Genomic DNA, 19,486 nt, shown 5'->3' with positions numbered 1-19,486 from the left:
CCCGCACGGCCGCCGGCAGCCGCCCCACCGAGGCAGGAGGAGGGATGCCCATGGCGGGGGGCCCGGGGCTGGCCGGCAGCCGGCGAAGGCGACCCCGTGGGACGTGGCTTTAACCACCCACCCCCTGTTGTTTCCCTCCAGGAGCTACGACTGGATTTTCACACCTGCGAGGACGCACCCCCCGAGCCGCCGGCGGGCGAGCAGCGCTCCGAGGTTCGCACCGGTCCGTGCACTTCCCGGCGGCTAGGGGGCATTCCCGCTCCAGGGAAAAAAAAAAAAAAAAAAAAAAAAAAGGAAGAGGGGGAGAGGAGGCAAGGAGGGGAGAAAGGATATGAGGGAATGGGGGGAAAGTATGGAGGAGGAGGGGAGGAGGGGAGAAGAGAGGAGGGGTAGGAAAATGAGGGAATGAGGGAGAGGGGAAGGCAGGAAAAGAAGGGAAAGCGGGGAGAAGGGGGCAAGGATGAGGAGCGGGAGGTGGTGGATGGGCAGCCTGTCTTTAAGGATGCGCGGAGAGGCGCTGAAGGGAAAAGGAGCTCAGGTGATGACCAGCTGTGTGCTCGCAGGACGCCAGGCAGGCGGAGAGAGCGGGGCGGCTGCTGGAATGCCTCCTGGAGCGGGCCTGGGGCTGCGGGGAGCGCCCGGAGCTGTGGGGCCTCACCCGGGCCGTCCTGCAGCGCCACTGCCCCGGGCTCTGCGTGCCCCGGCGGGACACCGGGACAGCGCCGGGACACGGCCCCGGGGACAGCGCCGGGACCCGCCCGGCCCCCTGCGACAGCAGCAGAGCCCGGGAGCTGATGGCCGTGTGGAGGAGCTACAACAATCTGAGATAGGCGGCCCGGCGGGGGCGCGGGTTTTCATTGTGCCTCCTCCGCCGGACTGCACTTGCACTGCCCGCCGTGCAGCCATGGCAACGGAGCCGTCCTGCCAGGGGGTTTGGTTGTTGTTTTTTTTCTTTTTTAATATCCATAATTTATTTAAAAAACCGCCCAAATCCACATACAAAACCAACACTACCACCACCACAAAAAAAAAAAAAAAAAAAAAAAAAAAAAAAAAAAAAAAAAAAAATCAAAACAGACACCTGGGGGCGTTCAGAGGCCCCCAAGGCGGGCATCCCACGAGAGGTGGGCTCTCCTCTGTGGAGGGGCCACCGCAACCGGGCCTGGTGCTTTGTGAGGGCAAAGGGGATAACGAAACGAAGAATAAACGGGGATACAAAAAATAAAACCAACTAAGAATAAAAGGAAAATATCCGCGCAGCAGCCGCGGCTGTGTGGAGTGTTTGCGGCCGAGGCTCTCGCTGCGCGGCGGGCGGGGAGGGCGCGGGGCGGGCCGGGCCGGTTTCGGCGGCGCACAGCGGAGCGGGGCGGGCCGGGCCGGTTTCGGCGGCGCACGGCGGGGCGGCGGAAGCGGGCCGGCGCTTCCTGCGAGAGGGCGGATGTGGACACGGACACGGACCGGGACACGTGCGGAGAGATGGCGCGGGAGGGCGCGGGGCTTTTCGCCGCGTTCCGGGTGCTCGGCCGCTTCAGCGGGCACGTCCCGCACGTTCTGCGCTACCACGGCCGCCACCGCGAGTTCTACCTGGCCCTCGCCGTCGGGCGCAGCGTCCACACCTACAATGTGAGTAAGCGGCGTGCTGGTCCCCGCTCCTTTTTCCCGGCCTCCTCCCCCGCTCCCACCGGCCGTGGGGAGGCCGGGGCCGTGCGGGGAGATCCGCCTCTTCCTTCCCTCCTCCTCCCCCGTCCGCCCCGGCCGCACGGTGCGGGAGCGTGTGCAGGGACCCCGGGGGGAAGGAGAAGGGAAAGTGGGAGGCTGCCGGCCGGGAATGGGCTTGTCCAGCCGTGTGGGCAGCGCTATCCCGTACGGCACGGCCCATCCGTCGGGAGCGCCCGGGTGCTGAAGCTTTTCCTTCGTTACAAGATGAACCAAAGCTCACCCGCTCTGGGCGGCTTTTGAGGGCTGCGGTTTAGAGGCATTCAGAATTTATTAAAGCTCCCGTGTGAAGACGGATGAGCAAGATGAAAGCCGGGGATAAGGACTCGTTTTTTGCAGTGTGGAGTCAAAAACCTCTTAAGGTTGGAAGGAGCCTCTGGAGATCACCCAGACCAACCCCCCTGCCAAGTCAGGGTCACCTGGAGCAGGTTCCTAGAGAGGAACGTGCCTGGGTGGGTTTGGAATGCCTCAAAAGAGGCTCCGTGACTTCCCCGGGCTCAGTCAAAGTGATTTATTAAAAAACTATGGATATTGATCTAATACCAATATCCAACTATGACGGACAAAGACTCTCTAACAGTTTAAAGTTAGAAAGTGTATGTTTATTACGACGCCGGGCAGCGTGCGGGATAGCTCCCAGAAACACACGCGCAATTTACAGATCATCACAGGGCCTTTTATGTACAGGAGTATTGAATACACAAGCTACAAATGCATATTCATGACTCTGGTACCTCCCATTCCCCGCTTCGTATGGTAATTAGCCCAAAAAGCCACCAAGCATGCGTAGTTTGTTCTTTGAAATGGGTCGGTGGTCCTTTTTTATAGGGTGGGGTCCCAAAATGATGAAGTAAGATGGGTCTTCCTCCCTTGACTTTTTAACCTTTAGTGTTCGTGACAGCTAAATCCTGTTTTTCCCAGGACTGTTTGATTTATGATTGTATTGTGTTCATGGGGTCTATTGATTATTCAGGATGCAAAAGCCTAGTTTGACAGGTTCCCTGATTTATCAGTTCCTTCCATGATTTATCAGTTCCTTCAGTCTGGCTTCTGTTAACAAAAGGGAAGTCCTAGCTACATTATCTCTGCACTGTCTATTTTGACTACAGTCTTTAATTCTTCTAAATCAATGCCTCAAAAGCACTTTCACTCTATAAGAAACAGCACACGAAATTGAGCTGAGTGCAGTGAACACCAGAGTGCAGACATCAGGGATCTTCCTGTGCTTCCCTGGCGCCTTTTAGCGTTGGCTCCTGTCAGTCTGCACGGCCTCTGAAGCAGAGTGGTGATCATCACCGGGCAGAGATGCATAGATGTTTGCAACTAAAGAAAATCCTCTGTGAACAGAGATAAAATTAGAATACAGTGTGGTTGTAGTGAAAACAAGGTAGAAGCACAGATGATGTGGAAACTAAGGTATCCAAGCTCCTCAGGGTGTCTTAGCATGTCCTTAGTTCCCTGTACATCAGGGTAGAATACATCAGGAAGCACTACTTACTGTTGATGAGTCTTTTGTCATTGTCCCGTTCTCTCTGACCTGCTGTCTGTGTGTTTTTCAGTAGACAGTGCTCTAAACTAGAATGAATAATTTTTCTGGTTTGTGAGATATCAAATTCATTGCTTAATCTAGGTTAATTCCTGGAATTTTTAATCTCTGTTTATACCATATTCATTGCAACCAATCATTAAAGATGCCTTTTTAACATTTTCATTGCAGGTGAAGAAGCTTGGTATTGTTGCTGTGAGTAAGTATTCACAAATTGTTCATTCTTTTTATTTTGTTGGGGTTTTTTTAAAACATGTCTGACATCTGCCTGTCTGACATTCATTTTCAAGTCAAAAACAAGAAAATAAATTGTACTTGCTAATATTTACACTGAAATATATTAAAAGGAGCCTCAGGAATCTAAAATACCAGTTTGGAAATAAGACTGCTGTTGAAGCTGAAATTTAGTTTTCTTAGAGACATATCTTTTGAAGAACCTTCTGTTCTTGCCATCTCATTCTTCTAAAATCACCTCTAAGCCATAAGGATTGCACAGTGAATAAAGCTCAGTTATTAATTTATTGAATTAATTTCAGATCCCTTTTTTGTTGTTGTTCTTTTGATTATTAGAGGACTGTTATAGGAGGAAAATAATTACATTAAGAAAATAGATGCGGATGCTTTCAGGGAGTGTTAAGAGTTAGTTGTACTGGTGGATACAAAAAATATGAATTGGTGGCTTGACCTTTGATTTATTTGGCCTTTGGTGACAAAGCACTCTGGGTGTCAGCAGCAGGGCCCACAGTCTTCAGCACCATCACCAGCAGCCTGGGTGCTGAGGCAACGTGCACTCCTGGGATAAACTTGCAGAAGATGCTGTTTTAGGAGGAGTAGCAGCTGACACCCAGAAGAGACCAGGGAGCTGTTGCAAAACTAGAGCCTGGAACAAGAGGAGCCTTTCCAAGTTCAGTGAGGATGAGTGCAGAACCCTGCTGCACCTGGGACAGAGCAAGCTGGGAACCGACTGGCTTCAGCACCCTGCTGGAAAGGTGCTGGGGCTGTGCTGCTGCCAGGCTGAATGTGGACCAGCAGCACACTAACTTGGGAGGAAGGCAGGCTGTGTATTGAGCTCATTGGGAATGCATCCAGCAGATCAGGCAAAACTGTTCTTCTCCTACACCTCACACTGGTGAGGCCATGCCTGGACTGCAGCACCCTGTTGGTATGGTTCCATCCCTTCCACAGCTCTCCTTTCTCCTGCAGGAGGCATGCTGAGAAGCAGGACAGTGTCAGGGCCTTCAGCAAGCAGTATGGAAAGAGACACTGGAGTAACTGGATCTGCTTAGTGCTAGGAAGGGCAAGGATGGCAGGGCTGGATTTGTCCTGGTGGTGGTAATGCTAGACAGAGCAGCAAGGGGTAACACCCACAGATTGCAGCTTGAGAGAGTCACAGTGGAGGATAGGAAAAATGGCCCTCAGAGGTAACTTGGTACAGTGTAGACCTTGAGCAGGACTCCTTCCTCCGAAGTTTTCAAGACTCAGCTGGGCACAGCTGCAGCTAACCTAGTCTAGTACTGGTGATAAACTTTGTGAAGAGCTGATGGGATGTTGAATCAGTTGATTTCCAAAGGTCCCTTTTACTTGACACTTGGATGATTCAAAGGGATGCACTCTGTCTTGAAAAGTGCAGGCTCTACTTCTGTGTACCACAAAATTTTTACAGAGGTGTCATATATAAAATATTTTTTATTAACAGAGCATCTGTAAACTTGAAAATAAATGTCACACAATCAGGACTAGATTCAGAATATCAGCTATGCATTTTTAAAGCTGTGAACACATTAACTTTGTTTTCATCTTGCAAAATCATAAAAACATTGCATATTCTGTTCTACAGTGGGCTACATCTTACATCTGATCATCTGAACTTTATGAGAAATCGAGAGTTGACATACAAAATTGTGATTGAAAAAAATGAATGCTATGTCTCTCTTTTTACAGTGCTGTTGGTTTGTTGATGTTGTGTGGTTGATGCTCTGAACTTTTTAATTTGGGTCTGCCTGGAACTATCTTAGCCTAAGCAGCCTTGCATACACCTCCTGTTGGGTACCAGGTGTCTGTAACCTGGTTGTAAACCTCTCTCTTGGGCTTGGTGCTGTGGGAAGATATGTTCAAACAAATGAAGCTCATAGAGTGCAACCTTCTTTTATGTTCTTATTTTAGTTCCTCCTTTGAAATTGTGCTGCAGTGCAGCAGAGGGTGCAGTTTTCTTTGTGTCTGCTAGTAATTCACAGTACAAAGCACCTTCGTGGGAAAGGCTGCTGTGTGACCATGCTAGTTTGTATCATAGGTACACTCCCACAGTGATTTTTGAGCTGGTGTTTCTATGCAGAAGTGTAAAGTGCTGTAATTTACATTTTTATATTGCCTTGGATTGAGAGTATTGTTCCCTGTAGTTCTGGGGTTTTTTTTTTTCATTTTTCTACCATTTGGGAACTTAGACTCTTTTAGTTTTGGGGCTAATAAAGTAAATTTCCTAGTATTAGATATTCTTTCTGAACCAGAGGTTCATACCATGAGGTAAGGAATAAGATGTATTCTTAGAACATTAAATTCTCAGTGTGATCAGGAGATAGGTACAGGAGTGAGTCACGAACTCCCAGGTCTGCAGAATAACTTAACCTAATAGGCATTGCTTAATGCTGAGACTTTGATTTATCATCTGTGTTTCCAGGCCTCACAAAACTGACTGTCTTATTTATTGTTAAGTGTTTTTCAAAGGAACAACCTTGTGATCTACCAATCTTATGTTACTTATCATATTGTTACTGGTGTAATGTTCTGTAGTAATATTTCTGTAGTAATAATCTTCTGAAATGTGTGCATACATTTCTCTAAAATTCAATTTAATATTCAGCCAGAGGACTTTCTTCGTGGGTCACCATGCAAAAGAAATACACTATGATGCTTTTTCTCTTGCTAGCAGCCTGAAACTTGTTTAACTTTTCTTTTGTTTGATGAACAGGTAATACTTTGCCAGAAGACATCACATGCTTGGCAGCAGATCGCATGTTGATATTTGCTTCATACGACAATATTCTTCATGCTTTTGCCAGGAACAAAGAGGTAACTTACCTATTACTCAGTAGTACAAAGCAGTTGTATAGTGTTTGTGGTATCAAGGCAGTTAATTTTCTACAAATGCCTATTTCTGTAGCTGTTTGGTACTTTTGGTTTTAGGGAAACAAACTGTAGAATAAGGAGTAAAAAGCTTAAACTGAGAGAATGTAAGAGCAAATTCCATAATGCTGAACTGTGTTTTGCATATCAATTGCAGTAATAAGGTAGCTATTTAAAGATTTTTTTAAAATCATCAATTCATGTAAGCTAAATTAATCGAAAATAAATAATTAAAAATACTTAGGTAACATGTTTTTTGCAAATAGTTTTAAATATCAATTATGTCTTGCATTTTTGTTGTGTGGCCTTTACATGAATTTTATTTAAACTTGTTGCTGGCATCTGTTAGCTGTCCTTTAGTATTATGTTAACATGATATTCTACATTAACAGCTTATTGAAAGCATTTCTATTTTGAAATTATAGGTGGTTCATACCTATGAAGGCCATAAGGCAAAGATACACCTTCTACAGCCTTTTGGTGATCATGTCATCTCTGTAGATGTTGATAATGTTCTTATTGTTTGGAATATACAGTCAGAAGGTGAGATTTTTTTTAATTGCTGCTATATAGCATAGCACTGTTGGACATTCAGTAATTTAAGAAGGGTTTTTTTTTAAATGCACATGTTCAGAAGTAGTTTATTCTTAAAAAAGAAAATTCATAAATAATTGTGCTACTTAGTTCAGGTGATCTGAAGCCCTAATCCTGCAGTAATGCTTCATAAATGGATACCATATCATATGCAGAGGCCCAGTAGGATTCTGTGTAGATGTAAAAGAGAATGGTTATATGAAAATTACATTTTAGTGTTTCATTTTCTTGTAAAGGCTGTGGTAGAGCATCTTTGGCATTATTTCTGAATTCCTGTAATTCTTTGATATTTACCAGACTGGGTCCGACTGAATTCTGATGAATAATCTTTTTGTTTGCATCAGCATTGTTTCAGGCCATTGTCAAGTGCTTTGTGAAATTGTTCTCCAGTGCCCCAAACATTTTTCTTTAGAAAGCATTCATTAGCGTGACCAGTGTTATTCTCTGCATGCTTGTTATCAAAAGTGTCTTTAACCGGGCTTGAGAGATTTAGAATCGCTGTAACAAACAAAAGACATGCTAATCAGATGAGGTGTTTTACACAGGCGGGAGCAGGAATCCCTCAGAAAGATAAAAATCGCTATGGTATATCCAGTATTGTTGTAGTGGATAGACTGATTGGGAAAAATACGCCTTCAAACGAACAGATGTTACAAGGTAAAGAAGTTTAGCGTCTTCTATAACACATTAGTTAATCCTTTAATGTAAGGAACACCAGTCGCAGGGTTTGAAGAGTTAAACATCTACCCGGTTTTACATTTGCAAAGTAATGTACAGTTACAGTAAATGCAAGTTTACATTTGCAACAAACCTGCACATTTGTTGATGTAGCCACAGTAACACTGTTTCTTACTGTTTTTGCAGAAGAATATCTTCAAATAGATTTTGATAAAGCTACTTTTGCAGTTTCTGCACTTCTGCACCCCAGCACCTATCTGAATAAAATTCTCCTTGGGAGTGAACAAGGAACTTTGCAACTATGGAATATAAGATCAAAGTAAGATTTTTGATAATTGATACTGAGTATTGGCACAGGTTTTCAGTTGGTGTATTTCCAGGAATAAAGAATGTTGCTGCTCCCTGAATGCTGATGCCTTTCAGGTTGCGTGTTGTTTACTCTCCTTGAAAAATGTCAGAGATTGTTCAGGAATTTTTTTTTTTTTTTTTTTTTTTTTTTTTTTTTTTTTTTAATTTCTCGGAATCACATAGCTTTCCCATGAAAGCTATTGAAATAATAGTAAAAGCATGTTCAGGCCTCCTGCATCCCATCTTCCAGGCTTGACTTTTTTGGTTGTTGTGGGTCCAAGGAAGTGCTGGCAGGTGGGCAGGAGATGATTACTAGTATTTGAGCCTTAGGTAAGAGATGTGTAGACATGCAGTTGTCTCTGAGCATGTCCCAGTAGATCATCATCCATAATGTCAGTATTTCATTCCTGCCATGAGTAGCTGCTTTTTTAAATCATGAAAGTTACAGGTAAGTGAGTTTTGCTGCGTGTTAATGTTCATACTGCAAACATGTTTTAAGTCAGCTTGCATAAATCAGTGTTTCATTCTCCTAACTCAGTTTGCCATGATATCGCTGATATTTCTTTTGTTTCGTATGTTCATGGCATGTAGTTATGTCACCATCGTGGTATTAATGCACAACACTAGCCTTTTCAATAAAACTTAGCCGTAAGTTTTATGTTTTAACCTTACTTCTTTGTATCACAGGCTTTTGTTTCCTTTTATCTGACTTACAAGAACAGAAAGCTAAAACAGATAGACTTTTTTGTTTAAGTACATAAAAAGCAACCATTGTGTCATGGAAAATCCCCAAGGGTTAATTGATTTATGGATTTTTTATATTTTTTTACAGCAAACTCTTGCACTCATTTCCAGGATGGGGCTCAGCAGTCACAACTCTTGAACAAGTAAGTATTTTTTGTTATTTTTTGTTTTTGTATGTAAGTGGTCAAGAACAGCAGGCAAAATATTGTTTAAACTTACAGCAGTAAAGATGTATTCTCTCAGGTAATTGCAGTAACCCTCTCATAACTAGAGGTTTATTATCTGCTTTTCCTCTATGCCTAGTTCTGTTGCATTTAGCATCTTGCCTGTTTTGTGTTCATCACATCTATAGTTTTCACTGAATGATGTCATGAGCTCACAGAGTTTTTAAGATGCATGTGTATCATGAAGTTTCGTTACACTGGTAGTTTTTTGCCAAATCCGTTTTGCTTTGGAGTTTGATAAAATGTAGATTCTATTGATTCAGTAAAAGATTTTGTTGTGGTATTTGCTATATTTTTTTTTTTTTTCGATATAAAAGTAGGGTAAAACTTACTGGTACCATTGATGACAGCTGTGAAAATGGCCAGCAGTTGTCCAGGATAAAACTTGTGAATAAGTGGAGGAGTGTGGCAGGGTATATAATGGTCTTCCAGAGCTGCTGGACACTTCAAGTGATCTGTTTTTTGAAGGAGTCCCAGCTCCTGGAAACAGTTTCTTTTTCATTTCTTGCAGGCTCCAGCAGTGGATGTTATTGCTGTTGGCCTTGTATCTGGTCATATTATTGTACATAATATTAAATATGATGAAACTCTGATGAAATTCCAGCAGGACTGGGGTCCCATCACAGCAATATCTTTTCGTACAGGTAAGTCCTAGTGTTTTTTAGTGGAAGTATGTGTGAAAGCACTAACACTAAGTGGGACAGAGGAAAATAGTTTGTAATAAAACATTTCAGAATCAAATTTGTGCTGAGAGTTTTAGTTTTCAAAGCTGAAGGTGATCTAGAAAAGGTAGCAATAAGTAAGGGTTATCATACATTTTCATCATGCTAGCTGTTTTTACAGCATTTTCTTGTGTTCTTAGTGCACAAGGAAGCATACTTGAAAATAAAAGTTTGTTTACAACGTGCCAAGAGTTAAAACAGTAGACAGTTGGCAGAGGTATTGTAATCAGTACATCTTGCTTTAGTGTCCAAACCTACTTCTCAGCAGTGTCTTTCCCCCTCAAACAATCTTAGAATGTTAATAGTTGGGTGAATACTGAATGAATGTTATGGGGGAATCTTAACTTATATTCTAACAAACATGTCCTGATTATTAAAGCTAGTTACTTTAATGTTGATCCTGCCTACAGAGCTGTTGATCCTGAATCTAATCTCTCATTTGAATAATCTTGCAAATCTTAATAGAATATAGATTGGGTGCAGACCCTGTTGAGGGAGAATGCTAGTGAAGAAAACTGAGGAAAGACTTGTGAGAAGTAGGAAGAGAGCCTTTTTGTACCAATATCTATTGTGCTTTCAAGCAAAACCTCTAGCTCTGATTGCTGGATTTAGAGATTTTATTGTTACCTGATATGAAAAACTCCTGGTTTTATTATCAGTGAGTTTTGTTTCTTTTCTGATTGACATACTACAATATTTCTGTTAAAACCTATATTTCTAGCATCAGCTTGAGATTTCTTTTTCCTTGTGATTATAGACTTTTCTAGCATAATTTTTTTAAGATGTGGCAAGTCAGTAGGGATGAGCTGAATGTCAATAAGCAAACCATTTGAAATTTTAGATGGACACCCAGTAATGGCAGCAGGTAGCCCAGTTGGACACATTGCTTTGTGGGATCTAGAAGAGAAGAAACTGATGTGTCAGATGCAAGATGCCCATTCCACAGCAATAGCTGGCATGACATTTGTCCCTGGAGAGCCACTTCTTATTACTAATGGTGCTGATAATGCTCTACGGGTGAGTTACAATTGCTTCTGCTCTCTAAAAACAATTCTAAAGTTGCTGCTCCCTAAAACAAAACTCAAGTTGCTGGTCTCAGTTGGACTGTAGCGGACTATGGTTCAAAGATTTGCTGCTGTGTTGTCATTCCTTCTTGACTTACTGCTTTGTAGTACCATTGAAGAGCAAAGATTTAGATCCACTTTTCCAGAACCACTCTTTATATCCCAGTATTCTCTTTAAATCTTGATCCATTTTGATAATGTTTTTGATCATAAGATGTTGCTGTTGACAGAAGTGCCTTGTGCTGCATGTCCTCTCATGCCACTAGGTTTGGAGAGAGCAAGAAACAAATCAGGTGATGTGATGGAAACTTCCAAAGTTTTAGGGTTAAGGCTGAAAGCCAGTGTGTGAAGTTGGCTGCACCAGCTCCCAGATAAACATGTTCTGCTGACAAGAGGCTGCTGACTGACATGGCAGTGTTTATCAGCCTGGATTTTCTGCTTATTTTGGGGTGCAGGTTTGGATTTTTGATGGACCTGGTGGTACAGGTCGTGTATTGAGAAGCCGAATGGGACATAGTGCACCGCCAACAAGAATCAGATATCATGGGCAAGATGGAAAGCAAATCCTTAGTGCAGGTATGAATCTCCATTCTTTTTCAGTTTGATTTCTTGCTGTGATAAATAAAACATACAGAGCTAAGTGTCTTTGTTTTGTTAATACACTAGATTATGTATATTTCAAGTATTGTATAATATATTCATGAAACATAGTAAGTAGTTAACATAAACAGTGTAATTTGTTACTGTAACAAAGTGTTTCACTAGAGTTCTCCTACTCTAGTAGGAAAATAGTTTCCCTAGAGTAACAAACGTATCAGGTAGTAAGCTGAAGAGTATTTGAAAGCAGAATAGCAAAGGAGCTGCTCTTATGATCCATATTTATGTATTTGATGAATAAAAATGGTTTTATTATCTTCTGAGCAAGTATTAACTGATCAGAATGAAACCTGTAACAACTCAGGAAATTTGTTTGTGGCAGGGGGAAAATAAGCAGCATAATGCATTTAGTAACTAATTTTTAGTACCTACTTTTTCTACTAGTTTAATCAAGCTTTGTGGCTTTGATTACAAAAACTTTGATCAAACTTTGTAATTTATTACAGCTTAATTCTATCTGTAATACATATTTTCAGGGTTGCTTTTTACTGAGCTATTAATCTAAAAGTATTAAAATGTGTAAGTGACTACCCTTGCTTAGAAACTAGCATATTTAAAAAGACCCCTTAGGAAGGGCAAGTGCTAGATCACAGCACTACCCCAGACCACTTAGGTGATGGGATAATAGAGATTCACCACCTAGTCTCTAATTACCCTTAAGTAATTAATTGTCTGTGTGGGCTACTTTTGAAAACATTACATACCTGTACTAAAATCTCTTGGCTAGTTGGTCATCCAGCTAGGGACTTGCATTCATGGATTGAGTTATTGTCCATATTTCAGCTCACACCAGACAAACCACAGTATCAATCAAGTATTGCTTCACAAATTTTCACATTTGCTTTTGCAGTGGAGAGGGCACAGAGGCAACCTTTACAAGGAAAAGGGTCTTAACGTTTCATATCTGATGCATCTGCAGTGTAGAGAGATTAACTCTCTACACTCCTTTCTGAAACAGTGGTAAAACTTCGTGCAGCAGAAATGAATTAGGGTTGCCTTTCATGGGGTACTGGTTTCCTTAGAAAAAGCATCTCCTCAAATTAACTTAATGAAATTTCATAAATATTACGGACATTACAGAATCAGAGGAATTAAACATGCAAAAGATGTCTGTGAACAGGGGTCATTCTGATCATGTGTGAGGCAGAGTTGTAGGAATGGGATATAGTCCATGGAAAATTAGGCTCCGTTAATTCTGTTACTTAGAGTGTATCTGTATTTATTCTTGGACTAGAATTTTTAGTGACTACCTTATTATGGTGGTTTAAGTTGCTTATGTTTATTTTTTATTTTTCTTACTCAAATAGCTTATGAGTAAGTTGATTTTTGCTCTTCACTGCTCTGTGCTAATACTTTCTTAGGTCAAGATGGAACATTGCAGTCTTTTTCCACAGTTCATGAAAAGTTCAATAAAAGCTTAGGACGTGGTAAGTGTTTCAGTCAAAGTACAAACACAAGTGAAAAGAAGTCACAGAAAGCATTTATGTGAACATTTGACAGGCCTTATTTTCACTTAAATGGCTCTATAAAAGCTAATCACCTCAGTTATTTTGCAAACTCGGTCCTTCCTGCAGTGAGTGTACTCTCCAATTTGTTTGCACTTTAAAAAAGTGATTTCTGATCATAGCAGTGTATGTTACTTCACTGCATGAAACGCTGTGCATGATTTTTGTAAAATAATATGTATAAAATAATGTTTTGTAAAATCATTTTTACATAAAATCATTTTAAAAAGTAGCTGACATTGCAGCATATGTAATTGCATCTTTTCACCCTATTTCCATTTTGTTCAATGGATTAAATTATTAACCAATTCATCTTTCTTGTCTTGATTTCCTTTGATTTCGTCTAGAGTTTGACTTAAACACATCTTGCATATCATGCCATGGTTAAGGAACACTTTTATTTGGGAGAGCAAGGATCAGAAAGACTAAAATAATTCTTAGTTTTAAGTATCTGTCTATGTTGTTATATATGTATTTGGACCTGTTTGAATAGATGCATAAAAATTAATTTGGACATAAATTTGAAATTCAAGATTCTTTGGTTTTTGAAAGGGCTGGATGCTGTTTGTTGCTTTACATAGTCATGTCCATAGGACCATGTTTTTAGGTGGGATGGGGGAAACCTCTGCCTCAGGATTTCTACACAGGGTCTTGGAACAAGTAGATTGAGTAGTGAGTTCACAGCTGTGAATGTAAAAGGCTGGTGATTTGCTCAGCATTACATGTTTTTTTCCAGAAACTCTATTAGTGTTCTTATCTCTACAAACCTAGGGAACAGTGATGTGTTTATTTAAGCCATATGTTTCTAAATTTCAAAGGCACTTTGCATTTTGTTTGCAGTTCTTTTTAAACCATTACTCTCAGTTCTGACAATGAGACTGAGACCATTAATGTCTATTTTTAAGGTTCAATTAATAAAAAGAAATCAAAAAAGAAAGGCCTTAAGCTGGATACGATGGCACTTCCACCAATTACATCCTTTGCTTCAGGTAAGTGGTCTTTCACATAGGTTACAGACTGAATGTGGTTACATTATCTAAATGTATTCATTTCATTTTTTAACCTTCAAAACACAATTGATTTGGAAGCACATGTCGTATCTAGATTATTCCGTGGCCTTTCATGAGCTACTGAGTGACAGTTTAAAATTGTATTTGACTTGGTAAACTGTTCCAATATTTCAAAAAGAGCATTTTGTATTATAATGTCCTTATCTGGCTCTTGGCTTGAAAATCTGCACAGGAGCCAAAATCTACAGATGTACATATTATTTCAGCCTGGAGAACCATCAGCTGCGTGGAGGATGAAGATCTTTCTCAGCTGAGGAAATCTTAGTTACAGTTAGAGTGGATTTTGAGTCCTCAATATGCTTATGAGTCACTTTTTAAAGCTGAATTTCAAGTAATCCATTCATTTGTAATTCACTATGCAAATAATGAATCTGTCTTCTTTAAGTAGAATTACAATTATCTTTGCTTCATCGAAATTTGCTTCTTTAATTTAATGACCTCCTCTTCAAATTTGAAATCTGTTTTGTCAAAAGTGTAGCTATTTTCTCTTCTGAGGATGATTTATTGTTTGCCATGTTGAAAGATCTGGATTTACAATCTGTGGAATCATTTGACTTCTGTGATACAGACTGTCTGTAAACACTTGTTACAAGTACTTGTGTATATTTTTAAATCATATATTCAAAATCACTTAATCTTAAAAAGAATATTAGAGCTGCCTGAATTTGAAGACATAAAACATTTATTTTAGTACATTTTAGAGTTGTTTCTTTTTTCTCTTTGTTTGGTTAAGTGAAGCAGTTTGTATCTTGTTTTAATCTTTGAAGTTCTAGAAATACGCAGTTTCAAGCTCTCACTTTTTTTAAATTTCCAGAAAAAAATCAAACTTGCTCATTATTTAGATCCCCATATATAATATTTGACTACAAAGTTTGGATACTGAGCTTTTGATAAGCAATTTTCCTGGAAATGCCAAAGAAGTGTTTTGCTATGTAAAGCAGATTTAGCTCTTAGACCTGACTTTATCTGGTGTCTTCTGCTGCTTCAACAGCTGAAGAAAAAGTTAAAGACACTCAGCTGGAAATACATACAGATTGGGCAATCTAAACCATTCAAACTAACTAAAAACATTTACATTGAAATATGCATTTACATTGAAATGTGCAGAAGCTAAAATATGCAAAGATACAAAGCATAACATATAAAACAATGCTTGAGGCTTTGTTGTTAACATTTTAGTTACGCTACATACACACAGCTGTTTGCCCAGCAGTTTTTGAGTGGTAGCCCTTCCAGTGTGCAACAAGAATGAGCTGTTCTGTCTAAAGGTACTTTAAAATATCGGGGGAGCTTAAGTTTGACTTTAGAATTACTGTTTATAAAAGGACTCTATGTTACCTTGCAGAAGTGGCACATCAGAGTGACTGGGATGGTATTGTTGCCTGCCATCAAGGGTATATAACCTGTACAACCTGGAACTATCAGAAAACCTCCATGGGAGCTCACAAACTGAAGCCAGAAGAATTCAGCAAACACAAACCTGTTGACATATATGCAACAGTAAGTGTATTTAGGGGAAGATTTCTTCAGGTTCACACTGAATGCTATTTTGATTCCTGTTGGTACAGAAATAATGCATAGAAAGAAAAAGCACAGTCTAGATGTGTTTTAGTTGCTTGCAGAGTGCTTTCTGGCAGCTCAGTGTATCCAGTGAGTTGGTTTGTAATGCTTATGGTCTTGTGAAAAATTTTTCCTTTTCCCTAAACATTCAGGTTAAGTGCACTAACTTTCTGGCTCAGAGAGGTGGTTGGTGTTTAACTTTAGTCTTTTTACAGCAATGTAGAGTTGTCTGTATGCCTGTGATGATTAACTTATTCTGAGAATGCAGATTGCTGAAGACTGTGCTTTTTTTGGCAGTACAGGGAAGTGTATTTCCAAATTGCAAGAGGGATATTACCTCAAAAATACTTTACAACATGAGCTGGACACAATGACACTGTGTCAAACACACAGTGATGGAGATACAAATGTTTGCTGATGTTTACCAGCTTTTTAAAGGAGGAATTACTGTGGCACACCTCATTTGCTAGAGGTTCATGCAACTCCTGTGTCTCATGGTACATGATTTTTTGACATTATGCTTAGTAGTTAGGTGTTAGATAAATTAAATTGTAAATACACAGTTTTCTTTTGACTGCTTGAATTTTTGAACCATATCTTTCCAAAGGCATCTAGACCACTGTTTCTTTGTTTCTTCCTATTTAAGTTTGGTGTGGCCTTTCCCTAATTCAAGAGGGTATTGATAACATGGGCATTGAAAGAGGCATGCAGTTGCTATGTTTACACTTTGTCTTAGGGACTGAACTTGTGGATATCTTTATTGTTTAATTTACAGTACTGGTATTATTACCTATGGCTTCTGATGAATGCCACTAAGCTAGGATTCATTATCTTTCATAACTATGCATTGCCATATTTATTACATGTTGACTATTTGCTCATCTAAAGAGCTTCTCCCTCTGCCTTCTTGAGATGTAATTTGTTTGTTCCATGCAGGTTTCCTGAAGGAACTTGTTAGTATTTTGTATTCCCAATATGCTGTGTAGCTTCTAACAACTTTGCTAATTGGTAGACACCTAAAGAATGGTTTCCATAGGTGCTTTATTTTGTTGATTAATTTTTTTTTTTAATTTATTTCCTTGAAAGGCAGTTGACATTACCTCGTGTGGTAACTTTTGTGTAATTGGGATGTCAACTGGACAGGTAGATGTGTATAACATGCAGTCCGGCATTCACAGAGGGCGTTATGGCAAAGAAACAGGTAAGAGACCCAAACTTCCAAAATACTGGTGCTTAACAAAACACCAATCACCCGATGTTCTGTCATGATGAAAATTTAATGTAGGTTCTGAGGAGTTGAATTTAGGATGTATTTCAACTTTTCTAATTACGCTGCACCATTCTATCTTGCAATTCAGAAACCTGACTTGAAGGACAGGATCCATGATAATTTTAACAGTTCTGATGTTAGCATATCCTTGGTTTTATTTAGCACAAAATTGTCAGTTACCACAATGGTTAGCACTGAAATTAGATGCTCTGGCCTCCGCTCTTTTTGAGATAGTCACATTTCTAGTACTTAGCTTCTTGTTTTATGGAGTTCTATCTCTTAGATAAATTTTCCCATCAATTTTGTGCCCCCTGCTTAGAAATTAAACAATGTTTCACATGAGTGGAAAATTGAAGTCCTAAAAAAGTCCAGTTCTTTGCATATGGTGTTATTTTTAATTACCCAGATGCAAATTTAGGATGCAATGTGACAGTGCTCTGACATTTCTTTTTAAAGTTACACACATGTATATTTTACATCATGTACACTCATGCATGTTTTTTTGGCACTCATGGTCTGAATTTTTTGTTGTAGAAGCAACGAAAGAGTTCTGATGAGCCTTTAAGACTTACTGGATTTCTAAAAGCCGTCCAGCTCAGCAAACATGAAGTGGTCTCTTTATAAAATCATTGGTTGATAGTGGGATGAATTTTCTAATTTTGCTTACTGGCCAGTGGCTTCAGGTATAGATTAAGAAATAAAATTGATCCAAAACCAGAGAAGCTATGTCTTGTCTTTACACTGCAGTGTGAAGTGACTTTGGAAAACTCCCAGACTTGGTGCCTGAGCTGAGGCTGTAAATTTTGTGTGGAGTGGTAGGTCCTCTTGGAGGCATTCCTTAAGTGATTCAAGAAGTTCCTCAAATCTCACAATCACAAAACGTTCCACAAACTGAAAGCAGCAGTAAAAGCTAACACTCAGCTTCAATTGCACTTCTTTCTTGTATTCTAGGTGTTCACTTGAAATCAGCTTGGTTTCTGTAGAGATAAAAACTTAGAAAGCTGGAGCATCTTGTCAAATGGCTTTGAAATTGTCATATGCTTGCTGATCATTCATTGTAGTCAGGCAAAGATAAACAAAATAGTGTTTGGCATTCAACTGATTTCTGTGCTAGGTTTAAATTCTGGAATAATACTCTCTTTTCTCTTGATTTGCAGCGCATGAAGGGGCCATTAGAGGGGTAGCAGTGGATGGATTGAACCAGCTGGTAATAACAGCTGGAAGTGAAGGATTAATTAAAATTTGGAAATTCAAAATGAAAGATCTGGTTTATTCCACTGAACTTCCTTCTTCTCCAAGTGGAATTCTGCTTCATAGAGACAGGTAAGAAACTGAAGTTATTTCATGTATATATTGGTTGGTGAACATACTTATCTAGAAAGGCAACCAGTATTCTTAATTAGAATATATTAGAATTTATATTTCTAATGCTTTGAAATACAACTGACTAGTAGACAGAGGATGACAAGACATTTTATTAAACTGAAGGAATGTAACACTTGTTATTTTTAGTATAAAAGATATTTGGAGCAATGTCAGAATATTTTTATTTTTCATCTCTTGAGTATTCCCTATCATGTGTGTTGATGTTTCTTGGCAGTGGGATTCTGGGAATTGCCTTTGACGACTTCACTATTAGTGTTTTGGATATAGAAACCAGGAAGATTGTCAGGACATTCTCAGGACACCATGGACGGATTAATGATATGGTAATTGTTAACTCATTTTCTGTAACAGGTGACATACACAGATACCTAACAGATTTTGCAGATGGTGGAATTCTCTGCATGTGTTAAATTGTTGAGTATTATGTTCACCTGTGAACAGTAAAGCTGTGGTTCAGCTCCACAGCACTTCTAGCTATATTAGCTTGGAAATGTAGTGTTCAAATTGCCATCTACTTTTTAATGTGCTTTTTGATTTAACTATTACTTTGCAACAAGCTGAATTGGGGGGTCAAACAAAACAAAGCACTGGGAATAATGAAAACCATGTTGAGGAGCAAAATTGTGCAGAAGTTTCAGCTGTGTCTATAGAAAAGATGAGCAAGCTGAAAACAGATCTGAGATTATGCAGCACATTAATGATTCCTTATTTACATCTTATGTAATAGTTCATTGTAGTGCTCATTGAAATAGTTTTTAGCTTCAGATTTATTTATGAATGCTACTAAAAAAGTATTTACTTGACTTATTCACCTTCATGCTTAGAAACAGGTTTCCACCATGAACATAAAAGTGAGTCCTGAAGTGCTTTGACAAACAGCGAGATCTGTCCTGTGTTTTATGTTTGAACCTGTTCTTAAAAAGCTTCTGGTTTTGTTCTTTCCTCACTTTCAGGAGCGTATTGTCGGTTTTGGTTTATGGCTATACCATTTCACCCGGATTTTCGGGAGCAGTCTAATCTTGGCAGGGCCTCCTGTGGGGACTGGCTTATTGGTTGTGCAATTAAATTGACTATTTTATTTTAGACTTTCAGTCCTGATGGTCGTTGGCTGATAACTTCGTCAATGGACTGTTCCATTAAGACTTGGGACCTTCCCTCTGGATGGTGAGTCAGTTTGAAAACATACAGCAGAAGAAATAATCCCCTGTCTTGATAAATGGCAGAAAGCCTTCTGGCTTGTTTATCTGTCACCAGATGTGATATTCAAAGTTGCACATGCTAT

At 39.9% G+C, this 19,486-nt stretch overlaps 1 protein-coding gene across 2 annotated transcripts in view; it reads left to right on the top strand.

The window, feature by feature from the left end:
• Nucleotides 1-1,411: 1,411 nt before the first annotated feature.
• WDR36 (WD repeat domain 36) overlaps nucleotides 1,412-19,486 on the top strand; it is a 30,711-nt gene continuing 12,636 nt past the window's right edge. The window contains exons 1-16 of one of the 2 annotated variants that reach the window (XM_083882872.1): nucleotides 1,412-1,623; nucleotides 3,434-3,461; nucleotides 6,228-6,328; nucleotides 6,808-6,925; nucleotides 7,844-7,973; nucleotides 8,835-8,889; nucleotides 9,482-9,614; nucleotides 10,534-10,709; nucleotides 11,212-11,332; nucleotides 12,775-12,840; nucleotides 13,824-13,907; nucleotides 15,334-15,488; nucleotides 16,635-16,749; nucleotides 17,976-18,141; nucleotides 18,419-18,527; nucleotides 19,289-19,368. In XM_083882872.1, the coding sequence (XP_083738998.1) occupies nucleotides 1,477-1,623; nucleotides 3,434-3,461; nucleotides 6,228-6,328; nucleotides 6,808-6,925; nucleotides 7,844-7,973; nucleotides 8,835-8,889; nucleotides 9,482-9,614; nucleotides 10,534-10,709; nucleotides 11,212-11,332; nucleotides 12,775-12,840; nucleotides 13,824-13,907; nucleotides 15,334-15,488; nucleotides 16,635-16,749; nucleotides 17,976-18,141; nucleotides 18,419-18,527; nucleotides 19,289-19,368 (1,784 nt within the window). In that variant the 5' untranslated portion in view covers nucleotides 1,412-1,476. Of the gene's footprint in view, nucleotides 1,624-3,433; nucleotides 3,462-6,227; nucleotides 6,329-6,807; nucleotides 6,926-7,840; nucleotides 7,974-8,834; nucleotides 8,890-9,481; nucleotides 9,615-10,533; nucleotides 10,710-11,211; nucleotides 11,333-12,774; nucleotides 12,841-13,823; nucleotides 13,908-15,333; nucleotides 15,489-16,634; nucleotides 16,750-17,975; nucleotides 18,142-18,418; nucleotides 18,528-19,288; nucleotides 19,369-19,486 lie in introns of both variants that reach the window. The other variant, XM_083882871.1, reaches the window with a different exon arrangement.

Source organism: Zosterops lateralis, assembly GCF_965231275.1.
Source record: "Zosterops lateralis genome assembly, chromosome: Z".
Taxonomy (NCBI): Eukaryota; Metazoa; Chordata; class Aves; order Passeriformes; family Zosteropidae; genus Zosterops; species Zosterops lateralis.
This window is presented reverse-complemented; position numbering and strand designations above follow the sequence as displayed.